Here is a 15398-nt window from a genome sequence, read left to right as displayed (position 1 = left end):
AAAGGAGACAGGGAGAGAGGGAGAAAAGGAGACAGGGAGAGAGGGAGAAAAGGAGACAGGGAGACAGGGAGAAAAAGAGACAGGGAGACAGGGAGAAAAGGAGACAGGGAGAGAGTGAAAATGAGACAGGGAGAGAGGGAGAAAATGAGACAGGGAGAGAGTGAAAAGGAGACAGGGAGAGAGAGAGAAAAGGAGACAGGGAGACACGGAGAAAAGGAGACAGGGAGACAGGGAGAAAAGGAGACAGGGAGAGAGTGAAAAGGAGACAGAGGGAGACAGGGAGAGAGGGAGAAAATGAGACAGGGAGAGAGTGAAAAGGAGAGGGAGAGAGAAAATGAGACAGGGAGAGAGTGAAAATGAGACAGGGAGAGAGGGAGAGAGAAAATGAGACAGGGAGAGAGTGAAAAGGAGAGGGAGAGAGAAAGGGAGAAAAGCAGACAGAGAGAGACAGGGAGAGAGTGAAAAGGAGAGGGAGAGAGACAGTCTTAGCTAAACACCTGGAGGATAACGGCCAGAATGAAAACAATAAAACATGTTGTTGTTCTGATCAAAACCCTCCTGAAAGAGATGCAGCATCCCTCCTGAAAGAGATGCAGCATCCCTCCTGAAAGAGATGCAGCATCCCTCCTGAAAGAGATGCAGCATCCCTCCTGAAAGAGATGCAGCATCCCTCCTGAAAGAGATGGAGCATCCCTCCTGTGTCTGAAGACTTCGTGTTGACCCTCTGAACCGCTGACTATGTCTGTCCTCACCAAACCTCCCTCTTCACCTCCCTGTTCTTAATGTTGACTCTCTGAACCGTTGACTGTCTGTCCTCACCAGAACTCCCTCTTCACCTCCCTGTTCTTAATGTCCTCAACTCTCTGAACCGCTGACTGTCTGTCCTCACCAGAACTCCCTCTTCACCTCCCTGTTCTTAATGTTGACTCTCTGAACCGTTGACTGTCTGTCCTCACCAGAACTCCCTCTTCACCTCCCTGTTCTTAATGTTGACCCTCTGAACCGCTGACTGTCTGTCCTCACCAAAACTCCCTCTTCACCTCCCTGTTCTTAATGTCCTCAACCCTCTGAACCGTTGACTATGTCTGTCCTCACCAGAACTCCCTCTTCACCTCCCTGTTCTTAATGTTGACTCTCTGAACTGCTGACTATGTCTGTCCTCACCAAAACTCCCTCTTCACCTCCCTGTTCTTAATGTCCTCAACCCTCTGAACCGCTGACTATGTCTGTCCTCACCAGAACTCCCTCTTCACCTCCCTGTTCTTAATGTTGACTCTCTGAACCGTTGACTGTCTGTCCTCACCAAAACTCCCTCTTCACCTCCCTGTTCTTAATGTCCTCAACCCTCTGAACTGCTGACTATGTCTGTCCTCACCAGAACTCTCTCTTCACCTCCCTGTTCTTAATGTCCTCAACCCTCTGAACCGCTGACTGTCTGTCCTCACCAAAACTCCCTCTTCACCTCTCTGTTCTTAATGTTGACTCTCTGAACCGCTGACTGTCTGTCCTCACCAGAACTCCCTCTTCACCTCCCTGTTCTTAATGTCCTCAACTCTCTGAACCGCTGACTATGTCTGTCCTCACCAGAACTCCCTCTTCACCTTCTTGTTCTTAATGTCCTCAACTCTCTGAACCGCTGACTATGTCTGTCCTCACCAGAACCGTCCTGTCCTCTCCCTCTTCACCTCCCTTAATGTTCTTAATGTCCTCCCTGTTCTTAATGTCTCAACCCTCTGAACCGCTCTGAACCGTTCTTAATGTTGACTGACTGACTGTCTGTCCTCACCAAAACTCCCTCTTCACCTCCCTGTTCTGTTTGACAAGACAATCCTTCTGTCTCATTTACATTCAGCACGTTGTTGTCTGGCTGTGAACGTGTCTATTTCATCACTATGAACGTACTATGACCAGACCGGGTTCAAATTCTATTTGAAATCTTTCAAATACTTTGATTGTTTGCTCTAGTCTGCCTAATGGGCGGGGTTTGCCGTTTTGGGACTATCCCATTGGTCCATTATGCCACGCGCAATTTAAGCAAACACGGATCAAGTATTCGAAATGATTTCGAATAGTATTTGAACCCATGTCTGTTGACCACCATGGCTGTTGTTTAACCCCGCCTCCCTCATCCGTTTCTCCACCCATCCAGAGTCATCATCCCTGTGTAGATCACAACTACATTACCCATGAGCAATGGTTCTCAGCTAGAAAGAGACATGTTACGCAGGTAAGTTGACCCGTTGTGTGGTTATTGACAGTAGGGGCAACGATACTTTCAGGTTTTTTTGCAAACTTTTAACTAATACCTATCTTTTTTTTTTTTTTACCTTTATTTAACTAGGCAAGTCAGTAAAGAACAAAGTCTTATTGTCAATGACGGTCTAGGAACAGTGGGTTAACTGCCTTGTTCAGGGGCAGAAGGACTGATTTGTACCTTGTCAGCTCGGGGATTTGAACTTGCAACCTTTCGGTTACTAGTCCAATGCTCTAACCACTAGGCTACCCTGCCGCCCCGTGCTGACTACACCGGCCACACCCGTGCGCCATCGCTCGCCTGTTGAGTTTGTCCATCCACAGCAGACACGATCAGGAAATGCAGGGTAGATGTATCAAAACCAACTATATTAATTTGGGGACAGGTTGAAACGCCATATAAACATTCCATGGACATTTAGCTAGCTAGCTCGCTGTTGCTAGCTAATTTGTCCCGGGATATAAACATTCCATGGACATTTAGCTAGCTAGCTCGCTGTTGCTAGCTAATTTGTCCCGGGATATAAACATTCCATGGACATTTAGCTAGCTAGCTCGCTGTTGCTAGCTAATTTGTCCCGGGATATAAACATTCCATGGACATTTAGCTAGCTAGCTCGCTGTTGCTAGCTAATTTGTCCCGGGATATAAACATTCCATGGACATTTAGCTAGCTAGCTCGCTGTTGCTAGCTAATTTGTCCTGGGATATAAACATTCCATGGACATTTAGCTAGCTAGCTCGCTGTTGCTAGCTAATTTGTCCTGGGATATAAACATTGTGTTGTTATTTTACCTGAAATGTCATTTTTATTTTATAGATCTTTGTAGAATATTGACCCATTTTGAGTCACAGAAAATGGTGTGTTCTCTACTCAGGGAACAGGGGAAACCTACACCGAACACAAATATAAATGCAACATATCTACTGAGTTACAGTTCATATGAGGAAATCAGCCCATTTAAATAAATATATTAGAGCCTAACCTATAGATTTCACATGACTGGGCAGGGGGAGGGGGCACCACCACTGGGGAGTCAGGCCACAGAATAGGGCTTTATTACATATAGATATACCCCCCACCCCCAGACGGATGTGGAGATCCTGGGCTAGTCTGACGTTGTGAGGCCGGTTGGACGTAATGACAAATTGGAGACGGCTTATGGTAGAGAAATTAACAGTGAATTCTTTGGCAACAGCTCGGGTAGACATTCCTGCAGTCAGCATGTCAATTACACGCTCCCTCAAAACTTGAGACATCTGTGGCATTGTATTGTGTGACAAAACTGCACATTTTAGAGTGGCCCTTTTATTGTCCCCAGCACAAGGTTCACCTGTGTAATGTATCATGCTGTTTAATCAGCTTCTTAACATGCCACACCTGTCAGGTGGATGGATTATCTTGGTAAAAGGAGAAATGCTCACTTAACAGGGATGTAAACACATTTTTGCACAGAATTTGAGAGAAATCAGCTTTTTTGTGCGTCTGGAACATTTTTTATTTCAGCTCATGAAATTTTATATTTTTGTTCAGCGTAGTTATTTTCTAGTAATCTTTCCTAGTTCAGTCTTCTTCTTCTGTGGATTTTATATGGCGGGTTGACAACCAACTTTAAAGGTGTATTACTACAACCAACTGGACTGGAGTGTGGACCTCAGCTCATCTTCCAATCACCCACGTGGGTATATGCTCCTCTAAACCAATGAGCAGATGGGAGAGGCGGGACTTGCAGCGAACGGTGAAGGGTGCAATGATTAAATGACATGTAGGTGTACGTTTATTTTACAACGCTCACGCGCACGTTAGTAGTTGGTGTAGTCAGCTTGGTGTAGTCAGTCTGTTAGAGTTGTGTAGTCAGTCTGTTAGTAGTTGGTGTAGTCAGTCTGTTAGTAGTTGGTGTAGTCAGTCTGTTAGTAGTTGGTGTAGTCAGTCTGTTAGTAGTTGGTGTAGTCAGTCTGTTAGTAGTTGGTGTAGTCAGTCTGTTAGTAGTTGGTGTAGTCAGTCTGTTAGTAGTTGGTGTAGTCAGTCTGTTAGTAGTTGGTGTAGTCAGCTTGGTGTAGTCAGTCTGTTAGTAGTTGGTGTAGTCAGTCTGTTAGTAGTTGGTGTAGTCAGTCTGTTAGTAGTTGGTGTAGTCAGCTTGGTGTAGTCAGTCTGTTAGTAGTTGGTGTAGTCAGTCTGTTAGTCAGTTGGTGTAGTCAGTCTGGTGTAGGTGTAGTCTGGTGTAGTCAGTTGGTGTAGTCAGTCTGTTAGTAGTTGGTGTAGTCAGTATGTTAGTAGTTGGTGTAGTCAGCTTGGTGTCGTCAGTCTGTTAGTAGTTGGTGTAGTCAGTATGTTAGTAGTTGGTGTAGTCAGTCTGTTAGTAGTTGGTGTAGTCAGTCTGTTAGTAGTTGGTGTAGTCAGTCTGTTAGTAGTTGGTGTAGTCAGTCTGTTAGTAGTTGGTGTAGTCAGTATGTTAGTAGTTGGTGTAGTCAGTATGTTAGTAGTTGGTGTAGTCAGTGTGTTAATAGTTATCCTGTATGGTTCAGTTGGTAGAGCTTGGTGTAGTCAGCTTGGTGTAGTCAGTGTGTTAATAGTTATCCTGTATGGATCAGTTGGTAGAGCTTGGTGTAGTCAGCTTGGTGTAGTCAGTGTGTTAATAGTTATCCTGTATGGATCAGTTGGTAGAGCTTGGTGTAGTCAGCTTGGTGTAGTCAGTCTGTTAGTAGTTGGTGTAGTCAGTATGTTAGTAGTTGGTGTAGTCAGCTTGGTGTCGTCAGTCTGTTAGTAGTTGGTGTAGTCAGTCTGTTAGTAGTTGGTGTAGTCAGTCTGTTAGTAGTTGGTGTAGTCAGTCTGTTAGTAGTTGGTGTAGTCAGTCTGTTAGTAGTTGGTGTAGTCAGTCTGTTAGTAGTTGGTGTAGTCAGTATGTTAGTAGTTGGTGTAGTCAGTATGTTAGTAGTTGGTGTAGTCAGTGTGTTAATAGTTATCCTGTATGGTTCAGTTGGTAGAGCTTGGTGTAGTCAGCTTGGTGTAGTCAGTGTGTTAATAGTTATCCTGTATGGATCAGTTGGTAGAGCTTGGTGTAGTCAGCTTGGTGTAGTCAGTGTGTTAATAGTTATCCTGTATGGATCAGTTGGTAGAGCTTGGTGTAGTCAGCTTGGTGTAGTCAGTGTGGTAATAGTTATCCTGTATGGATCAGTTGGTAGAGCTTGGTGTAGTCAGCTTGGTGTAGTCAGTGTGGTAATAGTTATCCTGTATGGATCAGTTTGTGTAGAGCTTGCAACACCAGGGTTGTGGGTTAGATTCCCAGGGGCCAGCCATATGTAAAATATATCCAGCATGACTGTCAGTTGCTTTGAATAAAAGCTGCTGCTAAGGGGAATACATTTACATTTACATTTAAGTCATTTAGCAGACGCTCTTATCCAGAGCGACTTTAAGGAATACCTAGGATAGGATAAAGTAATCCTCTCACCCCCCCCCCCCTGAAAAGATTTAGATGCACTACTGTTCCACTGGAGGTCATAAGGTGAATGCACCAATTTGTAAGTCGCTCTGGATAAGAGCGTCTGCTAAATGACTTAAATGTAAATGTAATGACTTACAAATTGGAATATATTGTTATGTTTATGAAAAGGGTTCCTCTTTCATCTCTGCTGTGAGCGAGGAAGTGTGAAATATTCACCCACCATTTTAACCATATTAACGATCATTTATTGTTACAACAACAACAACAACAACAACATCTTACCATTTATTTCCTTGCCTTTTCTTTTCACATCTTTAACCATCCCCTCTGACCAAACAACACCTTCGTGTCCCAAAACGCCACCTTATTCCCTACATAGTACCTATTGTCCTGGTTTGGAAGTAGTGCACTTTATAGGGAATAGGGTTCCGTTTGGAACGGAGAACACAGTGTGTTCCCTCCTCCCGTCTGCTGAGCACTGAGAACTCATTAGATTAGCAGTCCTCACACCTCACCGTACTAATCAGATTAGCAGTCCTCACACCTCACCGTACTAATCAGATTAACAGTCATCACACCTCACCGTACTAATCAGATTAACAGTCCTCACACCTCACCGTACTAATCAGATTAACAGTCATCACACCTCACCGTACTAATCAGATTAACAGTCCTCACACCTCACCGTACTAATCAGATTAACAGTCATCACACCTCACCGTACTAATCAGATTAACAGTCCTCACACCTCACCGTACTAATCAGATTAACAGTCCTCACACCTCACCGTACTAATCAGATTAACAGTCCTCACACCTCACCGTACTAATCAGATTAACAGTCCTCACACCTCACCGTACTAATCAGATTAGCAGTCATCGCACCTCACCGTACTAATCAGATTAACAGTCCTCACACCTCACCGTACTAATCAGATTAACAGTCATCACACCTCACCGTACTAATCAGATTAACAGTCCTCATCACCGTATAATCAGATTAGCAGTCAGCCTCACCGTACTAATCAGATTAACAGTCCTCACACCTCACCGTACTAATCAGATTAACAGTCAGTCACACCTCACCGTACTAATCAGATTAACAGTCATCACACCTCACCGTACTAATCAGATTAACAGTCCTCACACCTCACCGTACTAATCAGATTAACAGTCCTCACACCTCACCGTGTTAATCAGATTAACAGTCATCACACCTCACCGTTAATCAGATTAACAGTCATCACACCACCGTTGTGGGTCAGATTAACAGTCCTCACACCTCACCCACTAATCAGATTAACAGTCCTCACACCATCACCGTACTAATCAGATTAACAGTCATCACACCTCACCGTACTAATCAGATTAACAGTCCTCAACCTCACCGTACTAATCAGATTAACAGTCCTCACACCTCACCGTACTAATCAGATTAACAGTCCTCACACCTCACCGTACTAATCAGATTAACAGTCCTCACACCTCACCGTTAATCAGATTAAAAGTCATCCACCTCACCGTACTAATCAGATTAACAGTCCTCACACCACCGTTTTAATCAGATTAACAGTCATCACACCTTGTTAATCAGATTAACAGTCCTCACACCTCACCGTACTAATCAGATTAACAGTCCTCACACCTCACCGTACTAATCAGATTAACAGTCCTCACACCTCACCGTACTAATCAGATTAACAGTCATCACACTCACCGTACTAATCAGATTAACAGTCCTCACACCTCACCGTACTAATCAGATTAACAGTCCTCACACCTCACCGTACTAATCAGATTAACAGTCCTCACACCTCACCGTACTAATCAGATTAACAGTCCTCACACTCACCGTACTAATCAGATTAACAGTCATCACACCTCACCGTACTAATCAGATTAACAGTCCTCACACCTCACCGTACTAATCAGATTAACAGTCCTCACACCTCACCGTACTAATCAGATTAACAGTCCTCACACCTCACCGTACTAATCAGATTAACAGTCATCACACCTCACCGTACTAATCAGATTAGCAGTCCTCACACCTCACCGTACTAATCAGATTAACAGTCCTCACACCTCACCGTACTAATCAGATTAACAGTCCTCACACCTCACCGTACTAATCAGATTAACAGTCATCACACCTCACCGTACTAATCAGATTAACAGTCCTCACACCTCACCGTACTAATCAGATTAGCAGTCCTCACACCTCACCGTACTAATCAGATTAGCAGTCCTCACACCTCACCGTACTAATCAGATTAACAGTCCTCACACCTCACCGTACTAATCAGATTAACAGTCATCACACCTCACCGTACTAATCAGATTAACAGTCCTCACACCTCACCGTACTAATCAGATTAGCAGTCCTCACACCTCACCGTACTAATCAGATTAACAGTCCTCACACCTCACCGTACTAATCAGATTAACAGTCCTCACACCTCACCGTACTAATCAGATTAGCAGTCCTCACACCTCACCGTACTAATCAGATTAACAGTCCTCACACCTCACCGTACTAATCAGATTAGCAGTCCTCACACCTCACCGTACTAATCAGATTAGCAGTCCTCACACCTCACCGTACTAATCAGATTAACAGTCCTCACACCTCACCGTACTAATCAGATTAGCAGTCCTCACACCTCACCGTACTAATCAGATTAACAGTCCTCACACCTCACCGTACTAATCAGATTAACAGTCCTCACACCTCACCGTACTAATCAGATTAGCAGTCCTCACACCTCACCGTACTAATCAGATTAGCAGTCCTCACACCTCACCGTACTAATCAGATTAGCAGTCCTCACACCTCACCGTACTAATCAGATTAACAGTCCTCACACCTCACCGTACTAATCAGATTAGCAGTCCTCACACCTCACCGTACTAATCAGATTAACAGTCCTCACACCTCACCGTACTAATCAGATTAACAGTCCTCACACCTCACCGTACTAATCAGATTAGCAGTCCTCACACCTCACCGTACTAATCAGATTAGCAGTCCTCACACCTCACCGTACTAATCAGATTAACAGTCCTCACACCTCACCGTACTAATCAGATTAACAGTCCTCACACCTCACCGTACTAATCAGATTAACAGTCCTCACACCTCACCGTACTAATCAGATTAACAGTCCTCACACCTCACCGTACTAATCAGATTAGCAGTCATCGCACCTCACTGTACTAATCAGATTAACAGTCCTCACACCTCACCGTACTAATCAGATTAGCAGTCCTCACACCTCACCGTACTAATCAGATTAACAGTCCTCACACCTCACCGTACTAATCAGATTAGCAGTCCTCACACCTCACCGTACTAATCAGATTAGCAGTCCTCACACCTCACCGTACTAATCAGATTAACAATCCTCACACCTCACCGTACTAATCAGATTAGCAGTCCTCACACCTCACCGTACTAATCAGATTAACAGTCCTCACACCTCACCGTACTAATCAGATTAGCAGTCCTCACACCTCACCGTACTAATCAGATTAGCAGTCCTCACACCTCACCGTACTAATCAGATTAGCAGTCCTCACACCTCACCGTGTGTGTCATCAACGAGAACTTGTCAAACTCCGTGTGCTGTCAATAGAAGACAACTGATAGAAGAAGAGCCGTGGGTTTTTAACAACCAGATAATCACCTGAAGAAAACCTCTCCTTAAAAGAGAGAAGAGAGAGGGGGAGAGTGTGTTGTATTGTAGTAGAATGTGCTGTAGTATAATGTATTGGAGTATGATCTATTGTAGTATAATGTATTGTAGTATAATGTGTTGTAGTATAATGTATTGGAGTATGATCTATTGTAGTATAATGTATTGTAGTATAATGTATTGTAGTATAATGTGGTGTAGTATAATGTATTGTAGTATAATGTATTGTAGTATAATGTATTGTAGTATAATGTATTGTAGTATAATGTATTGTAGAATAATGTATTGTAGTATAATGTATTGTAGTATAATGTGTTGTAGAATAATGTATTGTAGTATAATGTATTCTAGTATAATGTGGTGTAGTATAATGTATTGTATTGTAGTATAATGTATTGTAGTATAATGTATTGTAGTATGATGTATTGTAGTTTAATGTATTGTATTGTAGTATAATGTATTGTAGTATAATGTGTTGTAGTATAATGTATTGTAGTATAATGTATTGTATTGTAGTATAATGTATTGTAGTATAATGTATTGTAGTATAATGTGGTGTAGTATAATGTATTGTAGTTTAATGTATTGTAGTATGATGTATTGTAGTTTAATGTATTGTATTGTAGTATAATGTATTGTAGTATAATGTGTTGTAGTATAATGTATTGTAGTATAATGTATTGTATTGTAGTATAATGTATTGTAGTATAATGTATTGTAGTATAATGTGGTGTAGTATAATGTATTGTAGTTTAATGTATTGTAGTATGATGTATTGTAGTTTAATGTATTGTATTGTAGTATAATGTATTGTAGTATAATGTGTTGTAGTATAATGTATTGTAGTATAATGTATTGTAGTAGTATAATGTATTGTAGTATAATGTATTGTAGTATAATGTAGTATATAATGTATTGTAGTATAATGTATTGTAGTATGATGTATTGTAGTTTAATGTATTGTATTGTAGTATAATGTATTGTAGTATAATGTATTGTAGTATAATGTGGTGTAGTATAATGTATTGTAGTATAATGTATTGTAGTATGATGTATTGTAGTTTAATGTATTGTATTGTAGTATAATGTATTGTAGTATAATGTATTGTAGTATAATGTATTGTAGTATAATGTGGTGTAGTATAATGTATTGTAGTATAATGTATTGTAGTATGATGTATTGTAGTTTAATGTATTGTATTGTAGTATAATGTATTGTAGTATAATGTGTTGTAGTATAATGTATTGTAGTATAATGTATTGTATTGTAGTATAATGTATTGTAGTATAATGTATTGTAGTATAATGTGGTGTAGTATAATGTATTGTAGTTTAATGTATTGTATTGTAGTATAATGTATTGTAGTATAATGTATTGTAGTATAATGTATTGTAGTATAATGTATTGTAGTTTAATGTATTGTATTGTAGTATAATGTATTGTAGTATAATGTATTGTAGTATAATGTATTGTAGTATAATGTATTGTAGTATAATGTATTGTAGTATAATGTGTTGTAGAATAATGTATTGTAGTATAATGTATTGTAGTATAATGTATTGTAGTATAATGTATTGTAGTATAATGTGGTGTAGTATAATGTATTGTAGTTTAATGTATTGTATTGTAGTATAATGTATTGTAGTATGATGTATTGTAGTATAATGTATTGTAGTATAATGTATTGTAGTATAATGTGGTGTAGGATAATGTATTGTAGTATAATGTATTGTAGTATAATGTATTGTAGTATAATGTATTGTAGTATAATGTATTGTAGTATAATGTGGTGTAGTATAATGTATTGTAGTTTAATGTATTGTATTGTAGTATAATGTATTGTAGTATAATGTGTTGTAGTATAATGTATTGTAGTATAATGTATTGTAGTATAATGTGGTGTAGTATAATGTATTGTAGTATAATGTATTGTAGTATAATGTATTGTAGTAGTATTGTAGTATAATGTGGTGTAGTATAATGTATTGTAGTTTAATGTATTGTATTGTAGTATAATGTATTGTAGTATAATGTATTGTATGTATTGTAGTATAATGTATTGTAGTATAATGTGGTGTAGGATAATGTATTGTAGTATAATGTATTGTATTGTAGTATAATGTATTGTAGTATAATGTATTGTAGTATAATGTATTGTAGTATAATGTATTCTATTGTAGTATAATGTATTGTAGTATAATGTATTGTAGTATAATGTATTGTAATATAATGTATTGTAGTATGATGTATTGTAGTTTAATGTATTGTATTGTAGTATAATGTATTGTAGTATAAAGTATTGTAGTATAATGTATTGTAGTATAATGTATTCTATTGTAGTATAATGTATTGTAGTATAATGTATTGTAGTATAATGTATTGTAGTATAATGTATTGTAGTATAAAGTATTATAGTATAATGTGTTGTATTATAGTGTAATGTGTTGTATTATAATGTATTTTAGTAGTATGTATTATAGTATAATGTGTTGTATTATAATGTATTTTAGTATAATGTATCATAGTATAATGTGTTGTATTATAGTGTAATGTGTTGTATTATAAAGTATTCTAGTATAATGTATTATAGTATAATGTGTTGTATTGTAGTATAATGTATTGTATTATAATGTATTTTAGTATAATGTATCATAGTATAATGTGTTGTATTATAGTATAATGTGTTGTATTATAAAGTATTCTAGTATAATGTGGTGTAGTATAATGTAATGTATTGTCTAATATTTGTTCTCTTTCTGTTCCATTTTAGACAAACAGCCCTTCACATTCAGGGCTTTCCCCAACACCAGGTCTGTCTGTGTGTCTTGTCTCTGTGTCTGTCTGTGTATTTACACCATTATTCTCATGTAACATTGTAACTAAATGATATATATTCATTAACCTGTCTAATGGCCTGTATATATTCATTAACCAGTCTAATGGTCTGTATATATTCATTAACCAGTCTAATGGCCTGTATATATTCATTAACCAGTCTAATGGCCTGTATATATTAATTAACCAGTCTAATGGTCTGTATATATTCATTAACCAGTCTAATGGCCTGTATATATTCATTAACCAGTCTAATGGTCTGTATATATTCATTAACCAGTCTAATGGCCTGTATATATTCATTAACCAGTCTAATGGTCTGTATATATTCATTAACCAGTCTAATGGCCTGTATATATTCATTAACCAGTCTAATGGCCTGTATATATTCATTAACCAGTCTAGTGGCCTGTATATATTCATTAACCAGTCTAATGGCCTGTATATATTCATTAACCAGTCTAATGGCCTGTATATATTCATTAACCAGTCTAATGGTCTGTATATATTCATTAACCAGTCTAATGGTCTGTATATATTCATTAACCAGTCTAATGGCCTGTATATATTCATTAACCAGTCTAATGGCCTGTATATATTAATTAACCAGTCTAATGGTCTGTATATATTCATTAACCAGTCTAATGGCCTGTATATATTCATTAACCAGTCTAATCGCCTGTATATATTCATTAACCTGTTGCTGATAACCTTCATTACTGTCCTACATTTCTCAGATCCACCACCCCAGTGTAGAGAGGTGGTGCGGGGTGAGGCGGGCCTCTCTCACCCTCTAGAACCCTCCTATTCACCCCCACCTCCCCACGGCACGATGACGCCAAGCAGACCGACCTCAGTCTCTGGCGGTGAGAGCAATGCATCCTGGTTGTTGTTTTTTTTTTTTTACCAACATGACATGATCTACAAGGTTTAGTCTTTTTATCTGTTAAAATACCTTTTCATGTGGACATGTCCTTCGTCGTGTGGGTTTGAAAATACGACTGTTGATTAATCGATAGGTTGCTAATATCGCTACATCCATTTAATTAAACTTTATTTAAATGTACATTTGACATTGCGGGACACTTTACATGTTGTCCTGCTCACATCATTATATTCTGTTACTACGGTCCTCGACTGTCTGTCTGTCTGTCTGTCTGTCTGACTGTCTGTCACATCATTATATTCTGTTACTACGGTCCTCGACTGTCTGTCTGTCTGTCTGTCTGTCTGTCTGTCTGTCTGTCTGTCTGTCTGTCTGTCTGTCTGACTGTCTGTCACATCATTATATTCTGTTACTACGGTCCTCGACTGTCTGTCTGTCTGTCTCTCTCTGTCTGTCTGTCTGTCTGTCTGTCTCTGTCTGTCTGTCTGTCTGTCTGTCTGTCTGTCTGTCTGTCTGTCTGTCTGTCACATCATTATATTCTGTTACTACGGTCCTCGACTGTCTGTCTGTCTGTCTGTCTGTCTCTCTCTGTCTGTCTGTCTGTCTCTGTCTGTCTCTGTCTGTCTGTCTGTCTGTCTGTCTGTCTGTCTGTCTGTCTGACTGACTCTGTCATTCTCCCAGGGAGTGTCTGTCTGACTGACTCTCTGTCATTCTCCCAGGGAGTGTCTGTCTGTCTGACTGACTCTCTGTCATTCTCCCAGGGAGTGTCTGTCTGACTGACTGACTCTGTCATTCTCCCAGGGAGTGTCTGTCTGACTGACTCTCTGTCATTCTCCCAGGGAGTGTCTGTCTGTCTGACTGACTCTGTCATTCTCCCAGTGAGTGTCTGTCTGTCTCTCTCTGTCTGTCTGTCTGTCTGTCTGTCTGTCTGTCTGTCTGTCTGTCTGACTGTCTGTCACATCATTATATTCTGTTACTACGGTCCTGCTTCCCCTGACTGACTGTCTGTCTGACTCTCTGTCATACTCCCAGGGAGTGTCTGTCTGTCTGACTGAGTCTCTGTCTGTCTGACTCTGTCATTGTCCCAGGGAGTGTCTGTCTGTCTGCCTGTCTGTCTGACTCTGTCATTCTCCCAGGGAGTGTCTGTCTGTCTGTCTGTCTGTCTGTCTGTCTGTCTGTCTGTCTGTCTGTCTGTCTGTCTGTCATTCTCCCAGGGAGTGTCTATCTGTCTGTCTGACTCTGTCATTCTCCCAGGGAGTGTCTGTCTGACTGACTGACTCTGTCATTCTCCCAGGGAGTGTCTGTCTGACTGACTCTGTCATTCTCCCAGGGAGATTCTTTAAGTTTCCTCCGGATGCTTCTGCCATGATGATGTCATCAGTCCTGGACAGGCGTCACCACACCGACCCCAGTGTGAACTACGTCAACATCCCCGTTAGCCCTGCGGCTAAAGCTAACAGAGCTGGCAGAGAGCTGCTGTACATGGAGCTGGATCTACAGCCAGAGCCCTACGGTGGGCCAGTTTCCACCAACATCACTGCAGCGAGGGGTAACCCTGTGCAGCTGCGCAGACCCAGTAAGAACACCAACCCCTCTCAGATGGCCATTTTAGATAGGTGTTTACGGCTCTCCATGTTGGCTCATGTGTTTTGCTGGCAGTTTGGCTGGCTGACTGGTTTGGCTGGCTGGCTGGCAGGTTGATTGGCTGGCTGGCTGGCAGGTTGATTGGCTGGCTGGCTGGCAGGTTGGCTGGCAGGTTTGGCTGGCAGGTTGGCTGGCTGGCAGGTTGGCTGGTCTGCTGTCCCTTAGCTCAAATCTTGCCCTCTATCCCAAATGGCACCCTATTCCCTAAGTAGTGCACTACTTTAGACCAGAGCCCTATGGGCCCTTTAACACTAGACAATAGGGTGCTGTTGACTCTGGCTGTTTCCTAGCTGTCTAAAGTCCCTTTTCTCATCCCATTTCCTTCATTCCTTCAGACGTCCAATAGGTTTTGACTTAGTGATGCTTCAACTCTTCTGTTGTAGTCTGGAGGAAATTCATTATAGACTTAGACGGGCTTAGTTATGGGAGAAGAAAGCGACTGAGTCCCGCCACACACACACACACACACACACACACACACACACACACACACAGAGAAGCGGTGTCAATGGGTCACCATGGAAACAGAGTGTAATTGGTAGAAAATCACTCATTAAATCGTCGTGCTGAACACAGGGATTTATTTAACCGCTCGGACTCGCTGCACACAATCCTCTGCTTTATCAAATACTAAATGGG

At 40.6% G+C, this 15398-nt stretch overlaps 1 protein-coding gene across 1 annotated transcript in view; it reads left to right on the top strand.

Moving 5' to 3' along the window:
• The window catches only part of LOC135561974 (protein Dok-7-like), a 64985-nt gene extending 49880 nt beyond the window's left edge, over nt 1-15105 (top strand). The window contains exons 10-15 of the mRNA XM_065004506.1: nt 2150-2227; nt 12165-12204; nt 12967-13095; nt 14446-14691; nt 14775-14900; nt 15095-15105. Coding sequence (XP_064860578.1) covers nt 2150-2227; nt 12165-12204; nt 12967-13095; nt 14446-14691; nt 14775-14900; nt 15095-15105 — 630 coding nt within the window. The remainder of the gene's footprint in view (nt 1-2149; nt 2228-12164; nt 12205-12966; nt 13096-14445; nt 14692-14774; nt 14901-15094) is intronic.
• The last annotated feature ends 293 nt before the right edge of the window (nt 15106-15398 follow it).

This window comes from Oncorhynchus nerka, linkage group LG18 (genome assembly GCF_034236695.1).
Source record: "Oncorhynchus nerka isolate Pitt River linkage group LG18, Oner_Uvic_2.0, whole genome shotgun sequence".
Taxonomy (NCBI): domain Eukaryota; kingdom Metazoa; phylum Chordata; class Actinopteri; order Salmoniformes; family Salmonidae; genus Oncorhynchus; species Oncorhynchus nerka.
Note: the sequence above shows the minus strand (reverse complement) of the source record. Positions and strands in the feature narration are given on the sequence as shown.